The sequence below is a fragment of the Diabrotica virgifera genome, chromosome 1 (assembly GCF_917563875.1).
Source record: "Diabrotica virgifera virgifera chromosome 1, PGI_DIABVI_V3a".
NCBI classification, from domain to species: domain Eukaryota; kingdom Metazoa; phylum Arthropoda; class Insecta; order Coleoptera; family Chrysomelidae; genus Diabrotica; species Diabrotica virgifera.
Genome location: NC_065443.1, coordinates 238,905,864 through 238,918,823, shown reverse-complemented (window position 1 = coordinate 238,918,823; position 12,960 = coordinate 238,905,864). Strand labels below are relative to the sequence as shown.

The 12,960-nt window shown below is 34.2% G+C and overlaps 1 protein-coding gene across 1 annotated transcript in view; it reads right to left on the bottom strand.

Annotated features, from left to right (window-relative positions):
• LOC126883040 (endothelial lipase-like) overlaps positions 1-11,397 on the bottom strand; it is a 64,185-nt gene extending 52,788 nt beyond the window's left edge. The window contains exon 1 of the mRNA XM_050648232.1: positions 11,331-11,397. Coding sequence (XP_050504189.1) covers positions 11,331-11,385 — 55 coding nt within the window. The 5' untranslated portion in view covers positions 11,386-11,397. The remainder of the gene's footprint in view (positions 1-11,330) is intronic.
• Between the last annotated feature and the right edge of the window lie 1,563 nt (positions 11,398-12,960).

Genomic DNA, 12,960 nt, shown 5'->3' with positions numbered 1-12,960 from the left:
ACCTTAAAGTAATAGTCTGGGCTGATTATCGGAGAATAGGCCATTTTTGGGAAAAGTTATTTACCAGCAATTTTATTGCTGGTGAATTTAATTACGGTGAATTTTTATTTTGGTGTTTTTGTTGTAAAGTTAAAATCTTCGGAGTTATAGAGCAATAATTGAAAAAAACACGATTTTCGTGCGCCATTTTGTTTATAAAAAAAGTAGCAAACTATCTGAGGACTTTGCATACCTATATTATTAATATATAGGATCTTATAATTCGATTCCAACAATAAAATTGCTGGAAATAACCTTTATTTGTACTTTACTAATTAGACCAGCGTATTATAACTATTTTTTTTTCAAAATTGAAAGATTATGCAAAAAAAAAAAATTTATATTTTGTTAATAAAATATTAAATAAGCATCTCATCTTTATAATCTTTATAAGTTTGATCAATGTATCATGATTATTTTGGTTATTATTGCGATCGTAACTTGTTAATTAACAATTGAATTGTTGCTAAAATATTCGTTTAATTTTCACCGGCTTCTGGAATTACAATATATACCAAGAAAGCTTTGATGTTACTAAGTTATTTAATTATTGATTAATAATTACTTACCTAAAACTTTATTTGAAAATTAGAGTTTTTGTTAGGAAAACCCGCATTTTCCGACGAAAATTTTGAGCAAATCGTGAAAAACATATCTCTATGCAGAATTTAATTGCGGTGAATTTTTATTAAGGTGTTTTGGTTATAAAGTTATAACCTTCGGAGTTATAGAGCTATAATTGAAAAAAAATACGATTTGTCGGCGCCATTTTGTTTATAAAAAAAGTAGCACACTATCTGCGGACTTTGCATACCTATATTATTAATATATAGGATCTTATAATTCGATTCCAGCAATAAAATTGCTGGTAAGTAACTTTTCCATGAATTTTGCTAATTAGCCCAGAGTATAAATGAACAAAGGGTTGTTAGGTTAAATTTTCACAGTCACAGCAAGTTCTTCTAGGCTACGTTGCCATGTCATTCAAATTTATGAAAATAGAAATTCACTTAGATGGAGAACAATGTAATTTTTTTCTTGTAAACGGTTAACTTTAGAAAAAAATTATACAGGACTTTTTTGTTCTAAATTGTGTTTTATATCCATACCTTAAAGGAACGTACTATTTTCGGGGACATACTGTATACACACACACGAAATCTAGTAAACTATTCCATTATGCATTTAGTCCACATATTTTCGTTCATTCACGTTACAGTCCAGTTCCTCTACATTTGCGCTATCCCTCTATTCAACGCCTGTACTTTCTGCTCCAGTTCTTTAAATAACATTTGAAACTCTATCTTTTAGCAGGAATCCAACTATATATCTCGAGTATATATCTTTCACTCTTTCGGAAGTTAATATCGTCGTTACTACCATTTACCACTTTAATTCATCATCATCATTACTCAGCCCTTTGCATTCACTGCTGGACATAGGCATCCCTCATTTTTTTCCATTGTGCTCTATTTTGAGAACGTTGCATCAAATTTCTTGATATTTTCTTGAGATCATCAGTCCAACGAGGTCTTTCTTTACTTCTTTTGTCTAATCTCGGCCTCCACTTAAGCAATCTCTTCGTCCACCTTTCATCATTGATTTGGGCGACGTGTTCGATCCAGTTCCATTTCAGTGTGGTAATTCGGGAAATTACATCGGTAACTCCTGTTCTTCGTCTGAAGTCTTCATTTCTAACTCGGTCACGAAGCGATATACAATATTGACCTTTCCATTTTGCTCTGAGTTATTTGCAATGTTTTAGAACTGGTAGCTGTCAATGTCAAAGTTTCGGCACCATAGGTCATCACAGTCAATATACATTGGTCAAGTGTCTTACGTTTTGAAATTGGTATATCGCTTTAAAAGATGTCTTTGAGTTTTCCATACGCTGCCCATGCTAGGTTTATTCTTCTTCGTAGTTCGCATGCCTGGTTGTCTCTTTTTTTTTGGGAGGTGTGAATCTTCTTAAGACCGTGTGGGAAGGTGTCCCAGGTGTGTCGGATTCGGCCCACCCTCTCTGTATCACGAGCCGCCTACCGACTAAACCCACCTCCTCTTTCTCCAGCCGACGGGTCTGGAACCGCTCTTAGCGAGCATATCTGACCCGTCGACCTTACTCATAGCTCCCCTCCGGCACTTCTAGCGTGCATTCCATGGATTGGTTGGCCGCTCGGCCGTCCCCCCGCACACGCCTCGCACCAGACAGGCCGGTGAAGTGACCGCCTAGCTCGACCCGTGCGCGGGTAGGTCGACCGGGGTGTCCCCCAACCCAGGATGGAACTAACCAGAGAATGTCAGTTGGCAGTTACGAGCAACTCCAGTCATTCATACTTTCATCTATCCACGCTGTCTCATCCACCCATTCATACTTTCTTTCATTTAACTCCAAACATTCCTTACTTTCATCTATACACACTTACTCGTCCACCCATTCATTCCGACATTTAGATGGGGCAGTCTGTGTAGGTCGGATGTAAAAGGTCCTTCCCCACTGAGTGTCCCAAAACGATACAAAACATGGTATAACATACCAAGAAAGAACTAGAGTAAAAGGAGATGAAAAGAGAAAGTGGAGATAGAATTAGAGAAGAGAGAGGAAAGAGAAAAGAAAGAATAGGAAAGAAGCAAAAAAGGAAAAGAAAAAGGAAAGATAGAGAACATAAACAGGAAGTAGAGAGATAAAATTGTTCAAAGAACGATTACTTGTATAGATAAAATTAAGTAAATAAATAAATAAACTACAATAAAATAAATAAATAAATAAGTAAAACCATGTAAAAATAAAAATAGACAGTCAGTGTGGTTTGGATGTAAATGGTCCTCCCCCCGCTCACTGTCCGCCACGACACAAACACATTTTAAATAAATAAATATAGTGGCCATCCCGTCTGCAGACGCCTCTCCTTCTCTTCCTTGTGTTTCATTGTCTTGGTGACAAAAGCAATGACCAGGCCGAAGTCTCTCTTGCTATTAATGGCTTTGTCCATTAGCTCGTGTGGCTCACCTAGAGGGGATCCCAGACCCAGGCGCAGCTCGGCACGCCCCGCATGGTACGAAGGGCACACGAACACGACATGCCACGCGTCATCAACCACCCCACACTCGGGACATAGATCGTCAGCGGTCTTCCCTATACGGTGGGTATATTTTCTGAACGATCCATGCCCCGTCAAAAACTGTGTGAAGTAGTAGTTGACGCGCCGATGCCGACACCCGCACCACCTCACTATATCCGGGATCAAGGATCTCGTCCAGACCGCCTTCTCGACTTCGGCTGCCCATTCCCTCTGCCACAACTCTATACTTCTCTTTCTTTCTAATGGGCCTGAACCTATTGCCCCGTTGCCCCGTTGGTACATTCGGACTCTCTCTCTAGGCAGGATGTGCACCGGCACAGGACCAGCCACCACCTGTAGCGCAATGGTTGATACGGTTCTGTACGCGCTGCACACCCTGATCAGAGGTTTCCTTTGTGCCCTGATAAGCATGTCTTTATATTTCTTCATCCGAAGGACCTTGTACCATACCGGGGCCCCGTATAATACTATCGATAGGATGGATTGTAACATCACTGTTCTTTTCTGTGATCCTGGGCCCCCTATATTTGGCATTAACTTGTTTAGTACCGAGGTCCTTTTTTTAGCCTTTCAACATTCTTCCTGAACGTGTTGTCCGAATGCTAGTCTGTCGTCTAACGTGATTCCTAAGTATTTCACGGTCTTTTGGGGTCTTATTTCGGAGCCACTGTACTCGAGTAGTATGTTGTTTCTGTATCTCGGTCCCCTCAAGATTATCGCTTCAGTTTTCTCTACTGCAAGTTTTAAATCGTTTTCTTCTATCCATTCCGCGGTTCTCTTATTCAAATATTCAAATATTCCGGAGCTCCACATTTGACTATTCTGTCTACAATGAGGCTCCAGTTTGCTGAATTAAAAGCGTTTTTTATGTCCAACAGGACAAGGACTACCCACCTTTTTTTTCTTGCCTTTGCCGAATCCTGTATCCAGGTTGCGACATCTACTGTCGATCTGCCTTTCCGGAATCCGTACTGTTGATTAGATAACGCTCTCTCATCTTCCAACATGCCTTCCAGTCTATTCTTGATAAGTCTTTCGTAGAAGCCTGGTTGTCTCTTGTGATCTTTATTTCGTATCCAAGCTATATGTATTTTTCCACTAGCTCTACTTCGTTTTCTTCAATATTGATATTTTCGCTAGGTACTAGGTTTGTCATGAGTTTGGTTTTGGAGATGTTTATTTTAAGACATACACTGGCACACACTAACTGAAGTTCATGTAGCATTGTAGGTACATATCTCCTTGAGGTTGTCAGAGAACCAAACTATGTCACACCACTTTCATTACACCCCTTTACGGTTACACCACTTTACTTAAAAGATTTCTATTGAAATAAAGTTAAACCATGAACGGTAGGGACGGCTGACATGTACATTAAAATCATTTTAGATCATATTTTGCTGCCAGTAATATTAGATAAGCCTGATTCGTTTTATTGCACGTTAATGCACGTCTTATCTACGTTCTGTAAGAACAGAAAAAGTGGATTGCGGTGGAGGTGGAGGTCGCTGTCGCGGTCGATGCCGACATCCATGTAAAACAAACACATTGTAGTGAATCGAAGAGAACAGAGCAGGTAAGTCGCGGTGGAGGTATACATCTGTGTTTTTGAAAAGTTTGTTCTTACATGGATGCTTATGCTTCCCTGTTATTGGTGTGTTCAAGGCCAAGTTGTCATCAACCTGCCCCCTGCCACTTCGTGCGTTACGGTACTCGATTTACTACCTATAATTTTTTTGCATAATATTCAGTTCATATTTGAATTGCAAGTGCCAAATATGAAGGAGGATCTGATAGCAATTATGCAGCTTATTTCTGTATTGTGGGAGAAGACCCGGATATACTGAAAACAGTCTGTTAGGTATATTAACCATCAGCCACCACTTGGTGACAGCTGACATTTCATCACGATCATTACTTGACTAACACAACATCGTAAAACAAAATCTTCTTGTCATTTAAATTTCATCAGACTACTGCATTGAATAGTGGTCCTAGCTCGACTGAGCAGCGCAGGAAACCTCCTTGCTATCTGCTGTCGACATCGACCGCCACTTAACTAGTAGCATTCACCACAATAGGTCGCGGTCAATGTCAACATCCATGTAAAACAAACACATTGTACTGAATGGAAGAGAACAGAGCAGGTAAGTTGCGGTGGAAGTTTAGCGCGATGCCATCCAGGAGGTTTACATCGATGTTTTTGAAAATGAAATGACTTTTTTTATATGGATATCTACTACGATGGTTCCCTCTGATTGATGTGTTCAACGCCAAGTTGTTATTCCCTGTCCCTTGTCATTTCGTGTGCTACTGTACTCGAGTTGCTACCTATAATCTCTCTTGCGTACTCAGTTTATCTTTGAATTTCAATTGCTAAATATGAAGAAGGATATGATAGCAATTATGCAGCTCACTTCCATATTATGAGGCAATACCTGGATGAACTGAAAACCGTCTGGTGGGTATATTACCTACCAGCCACGGTGACAGCTGACATTTCATCACTATGATCACTTGACTGACACAACATAGCAAAAGCACAATCTTTTTGTCATTCAAATTTAATCAAACTCCTTCACTTGATAGTGGTCCTAGCTCGACTGAGCAGCACAGGTAACCTCCTTGCTATGTGCTGACATCGACCGCTACTGAAATAATAGCATCCACCGCGACCTCCACCTCCACCGCGACCCACTTGTTCTCTTCGCAACCTAAAGGATTGCTGAACAAAAAATTTCACCTTACATGATAATTTAATTTCAAAATAATTATATGCAATATTTTTGTCCATGGGTGTATAATAGAAAATTAATTATTTAATCTAAAATTTATTATATGCCTAAGTCTTTAGTAATGTAACTGTATTTCAATAAATTCGTTTATTGAAAATCGTTATATAAACGAATTATGAAAAACAATATTTTGTGGTAAACCACACAATGCCATATTATATCGTTATAGATTTCAAACGATAAAAAAATATTTATTATGGGTATTATAACGGATATCAAGTGTCACAATAAATAGATTATTATTTTGATTGTGAAATAAATGACCCTATTATATATTTTTCACCTGGAAAATATCGGAATATGTATATTGTTTGTATTCTTTTTGTGTAATATTGTTTCTTAAACAACCTTAAATAATTATTGTCTTCGAGTTGTGGAAACTTTCTTGGATGTACATAAACATAGTTTATTATTTGCTACAGAGACTAAATTATTTTACATTTAAATATACATTTTTTTAATATTTAAATAGTTTTGATAACCTGCAATAATTGATAAAGCTAGAGAATTTATTGCTACAGAGACTAAATTATGTTACACTATAATTTATTATAATTATGAGATTAGTTAATCAATTAACATAACAATTATTAACATAATTGGTTAAATAATTTCATAATTGTAATCAATAATTATGTTTTTAGCAACCCAATCAAAGTTGACATTGACAGTTGTGACAGTAATTAAATATTTGATAATGATCATTTTTGATTAGCGTTCGAACAACCGGCCCTTAAATAAACATTCCTTTAATACTTAAATAGTTTTGATAACCTGCAATAATTGATAAAGCTAGAGAATTTATATTAAATATAGATAGGTAACCAAACTTTACAGTAGTTATTAAAAAATAATTACTTGGATGTTTTTTTATCTTTTCGGTATTATTTTAAGGTTGTCCATTTTTGATCAAAGCAACTGGTCTGGTTTTGCCCAGTCGACTTTTTACTTCGTATTTCCTTGTTACGTTCTTTGACACTTCTTCTTAACGTGCCCTATCAAGTCCCCTTGACGTTGGCGATTAACATGGCGAAACTGTCTCTGTCTCGAGCTATTCTAAATAGGTGTTCTGCTTTCTTTATTCCTGTCCACTCCCGGATATTCTTCAACCAAGAGGCCTGCTTTCTACCAATTCCTCTGCGTTTTTCGATTTTACCCATCATAATAAATTGAAGAATATTATACCAGTATCCCCTTACTACGTGTCCAAAATAGGCCATCTTTCTTTTCTTTGACACTATGCATCGTAAGTATTTAAATTTATTTGTACCTTTTATTTGTCGATGTTCATCGACTTCCATGTTTTTGCTGTTTCTTCTGTTGTTGCTAGATATTCTGTTTTCAAAGATTTAAGTCTTCTTCATCTTGTGCCGTGACCACCTGGTTTTCTGCAAAATTTAATGTGTATAAATGGTCATCTCTGACGGGGCCCCCCATTCCTTTATATTACCTCTTATTAGGTTCAAGAGCCTGCTCTAAAAATATTTTAGAAGGTGTTGGCGATGTGGATCAGTCCTGAAGTAATCCCTTTGTTTTCTTAAACTTGTTGGAAAATTTCTTTCCCATATTTACTGTTACTATATTACTTCTATATTACGTTTTCACATGTGTTATTAACTGTTGGTATAAATTAGGGATGGGAAAAAACTACCGGTTATAACCTAAAACCGGATTTTTACTTCTCAATAACCGGTTTTGTCGATTGTTTTTTGTCACGGTTATAACCGGTTTTTTCTTTTTAATGTAATAACCGATGAAAAACCGGATAAGTTATTACCTTAGATAATAAAACCTTAATAGTTACCTGTTTGTTTAATTTCATCAATAATTCTTGATTTGTTTAATATTTATATTCGTTAATGACTCTCACGCTCACTGAAATATGTTTAAGAAATGTGATAAGCTGAACTAGCTATTTTGATGAACTTGAGAATAAGCAGGTCATGTTTTCTGAATTGGGAATCCTATTAAAACAGGCATTAAAAGATATTAGTATCAATATCAATCGGATGTGTACTGTGCAGAATGTGCAGTCATAGTTGTATGATTTATAGTAAATGCGATACCTACACAAAGGAGTCTGTGGAATCACTTAAAAATTTTTAAAAATTAAATAGTTTTGTGTATCTTGAATAAAATGTGACTTTTTTTCGGATATACAACAAATTTGCAAAACATTTAGGAAAATAATACACCCAGTTCAGAATTTTAACAATGATTCATTATTCGTTTTCACTAGCTTTACTATTTTTGAAGTTACATTTTTGTTTTTATAATTCATATACATGTATACACGTTATAGTCTTATTTACTTCATTACTATGTACGTTTATAGTAATAAATAAGTACCTAATTTCACTAAGTTTCAATGGGTTAGTTTATTATTATAAAGGATGTAACAGAAAGGTAGGTCATAAACTAAATCAAATATTCTGAGACCAAAAATAGATCGATTTAACCTAATTTATCTTAATACAAATGTGCACTTAAAAAAGTTACAGCTCTTTGAAGTTACCAAATGAGAATTGATTTTTTCAAATATATCGAAAACTGTGAGATTTTATATTGAAAATAGACATTATGGACTATCAAAAACTAGAGTGCAATATAAATGTGACGTTATAACTTATTGGGTATTGAATATTGATTAAAAAAAAATAAAAGCCGGTTTTTGGAATAACCGGTTTTTTGGCCGGTTATAACCGGCAGGTTAAACCGTAAGTTAAAAAAACCGGTTATACCTAAAACCGGTGTTTTGTCAACAACCGCCATCCCTAGTATAAATTTAAAATTTCCATAGCGTTTCACATCTTTTGGCTCTTGGTAGTAAGTCACATGCCGTCTTTAAATCTATAAATGCAGAGGGGATTGTTCTGTTTTTGGCCATTTTATATTCGATTACTTATTGCACTGGATATATTTGGCTGATACTTGGAACGTTTTGCAGTAAATCCTGCTTGGTCATCGCCAAGTCTTCGATATACCTATTCTTCTGATTTATTTTACAATTTTTTACAACTATTTTTACAACTATTATATACAATCGACCCATTAAGAGCAACGGCAATAAACGGCAAGGTAATGAAACAGAACAACAGGGAATTTAAATTGACTGAAAAAAGTAGATACTTAAAAAATAGAGAAAAAATTAAAGAACTGTACAAATAGCACACAGTGTACGATAAATGTCGATAAAATTAAAAAACGACAGCGGTATATCGCAAAACTCATACGCTAATAGAATATTTTTGATTTTTTTTAACATGCGCTAATGATGAGTTCTGATGTCTACCGCAAAATTCATTATATTTTGAGGTGCCTTCAAAAATTTGCCACCGTTGGCTTATTTTTTAATATTCTTCTTTGAGTTTTTCTTAATGAAAATAACCTATATCTTTATATCTATAATCTATATCTATCTATAATCTATAATAATCTATGAATTGTGATAAATATGCCTATCTAATTTAAAAATAAAACAATTCTACCATACTTTAAAAAAATTGTATTAAATATTGATTTCAACCCGTTAATGTCCCCCTTTAAGGTGCCACGGTAATATATGCCACGATTTTGATAGGCAACCCTGCTAGAAATATTTGTCTATATATGAAATTTAATAAAAACAATGTTTCATCCGGCAAGTAGATGGGTACAGGTCGACCTATATTCGCATCTTAGACTATAACTAATTAATTATTTTTCTCCGATGTGCTGATCACAATCAGATGAAATAAAATTAGAAATCTTACACAATTTTTTTCGTGCGGTTGATATTTGCCGAGTTACATGGGAAAATATTAAAAGTGGTGGGGGAAGCATAATTATTGAATTGAATTTTGTTTCCAAGCTGCCCCAAATTTTATAATTCTATCCTTTAGCAGAGATCAATAGTAGTGTAAATTTAAAATCTCGACTGAATTCCGCGGTTGCATTAGCCGCCATATTCATTTTAAATGAGAACTGTTGTTGCTTAATATCTCCGCCATTTTCAACTTTTCAACCTAAATGGTAGGAAAGAAAATTTTTGAAAATGCAATTTCCTACAATTTCTTTGGCACAATTTTTTTATACGATCAATATTCTCCGAGTTAAGGGGGCAAATCATGGAAGCGGAGGAGAAGCATAATTATTGAATTGTCTCATTTATTATTAACTTTTTCGACATAATTGTGCATAAACAAAAATAAAGAGAATTATATTTTATACAATTTTTGAAACTTCCAATGAAACATCAACCAAACTAAGTATATAAAAGACATAAAAAGACATTATATTGGTTGCGGGTTTGATTGGTTGAATTTGTCTGTCGATATTTTAAGTTTTATGTCAGCTACTATATCGTGATGTTTCAACAATTTTTTTTTAATTTTGGACTCTGTTGGGGGAATTTTCCCATTCCCCCCCTTGTAGACCCGCCACTGGTTCTCTCGAAAAATTGTAGTAAATCGTAATTGCAACAATTTCAACTCTTACACTTTTTGTCGAAAAGTTGAAAATGGCGGAGATATTGAACAAAAACAATTGCTACAAAATCAATCAGGTCTTACGCTAGCACTTTTACCACATACGTACTACCTTAAATATTGATTTTATCAAAAAAATGTACGACATCAAAATTGTACAAAATTTAATTCTCTTTATTTTTGTATATTTGTTGTAAAACTGATAATAAACGAGATAATTCAATAATTCAATAATTATGCTACAACTGTCACTATTTTCCCCTCATAACTCGGAAAATATCGACCGCACGAAAAAAATTATAATAAATGAAACTATATAAAATCGTATTTTCAACAATTTTAGTTTCCACGCTTTTTGTCAAAAAATTGAAAATGGCGGAGATATTGAGCAAAAACGGTTCTCGTTTAAAATCAAGATGGCGGCTAACGCAACGGCGGAATTCAGTCGAGATTTTAAATTTATACTAATATTGACCCTCCATAAATTTTAGAAAAATAAAATTTGGGGCAGCTCCTAATGCAAGGTCAAATGCTATCCCGACTGGGCTAAGAGGAAAATTGTAGAAAGAGCCAAGTCACACAACGCGCTGCTAAAATAATAAAAGACCACAGAGGACTGATTCTCTGCAATAAATGAATCAGAGAGCCCAAAAGAGCGGAAAACACTCCACTAGGAGTGAATAAGCCATAATAATGATGATGATGAATTATTTTTCTCCAATATTGCACTTCTTCTTTAACGTTAAACGATTGGTAGTAATTTTATTGGCTCTCATACTCGTAATTTTAGTGACTCTTAGTCTCTCAAGTTAATTTTAGTTAAATTATTATATCAAATTAATTAATAAATTGAAACCTGTACAGCAGTGTATTTCGCTTGAACCAATCTTAGAAAATATAATCAAAATGTTACAACAAAATAAGTTAACCGCAGTAATGAAAATACTCACCAGCTTCGGACTGAGATAAAATTAACACCGATATACAACATATAAAAACGAACATTTTACCAGATAAAATTTTGGAATACGTACAAGTTTGCTTCCCGCTTCGGTTTTTATTTATACTCATTTATATTTTATCTCTCCCATGTTGTACATAAAATTTAATAAACAAAAACAATAGTTTTATGAGGGATTTTTACTTGTCCATTAGGAAAAAATAACCGTAATTGATATATAACTAGTGTGTTATTGTTATTAAAGCTTTTAATACCGGATATGTACACAACACGAACATAAAATATTTAGTTTATAAAAATAAAATACTTCTTTTAATAGTCCGTTCTTTAACGGTAAAATATTGCAAAATCTCTAAATTTTAAAGAACCGCTTGGATTGACATGAAATTTGGCATACACATAGCTAACAAGTCAAAGAAAAAAAGTGATATTGTGCCGATATGTGCTTTTGCCCTGGGAGTGGTTTTCACCCCCTCTTGGGGGTGAAAAAATATTCGTCCAAAGAAAGTCAGGAAATGGATAAACTGGCTAATTTTAAGTAACTTTTGTTCTATAGAGTTTTTTCACCAAGTCAATACTTTTCGAGTTATTTGGCAGTGAATATGTTCATTTTTTCAACAAAATAACCACGCTTTTAGACAGTGTTTCGCAAATAACTCAAATAGTAAGTATTTTGTCGAAAAAACGTTCTTAGCAAAAATATAGCCTGTAAAATTTTTTAAAAAAATGGTGTATACATCACGTCTCTACACCTAGTAGAAGCAGAGTTATAGGTAATAAAAAATATGTTCATATTCGTCAAATTCCAAATGGAAAACTTTAACGTGAAATAACCAAAAATGAAGCACATTTCGGGGAAAACTCATTACAACTTATTTAAAGTGTTTAAAAAAGCTTTGTTTTTGTTTTATAAAAAAAATTTCTACCATCAAAATTAAACAAGTTACGCTCAAAATAAAGTTAGTCCCTTTTGGTTTTGGTAAAAAAATCGAGAAAATCACCCCCTAATTAGTATCTTAAATGAACTTAATCGTTACGACTTCACAAGTTTATTGACTCGTGTATATATTGTTTATATGATCTGTAAGTTTTATCGGTTCAAAGTCCTTATTATTGAAAGGGCTGCCGTTAAAAGGGGCTGAACGAGTCACTGATCACGAATGTATGCAAATTTAAAAACACCAAATCTTAATAAATTTTTTTCTAACAGAAAAACAAAAAAATACATGATATTCAGAAAAGCAAATCTGACTTTTTTTTGTTTTTCGAGATTTTTGGTATCTCTAAAAATTTTTAAGTTATTTTGAAAAAAACATATTTTTCAAAATTTAAATTTTTAAAAATTTTACTTTGAAACCAATTTTTTTCAAAAATAAGCACTTTGAATCGATGAAACTTACAGAGCATATAAACACAACATAAGTAAAATAATTTGTGGAGCGGTAACGATTAATTTCATTTAAGTTGCTAATTAAACGGTGGTCTTCCCGATTTTTTTTTTGAAAAAACAAAAGGCACCAACTTTATTTTGAGCGTAACTTGCTTAACTTTAATGCTAGAAACTTTTTGTAAAAACTAAAATAGCTTTTTTTAAACACTATAAAAAAGTTATAATGGGT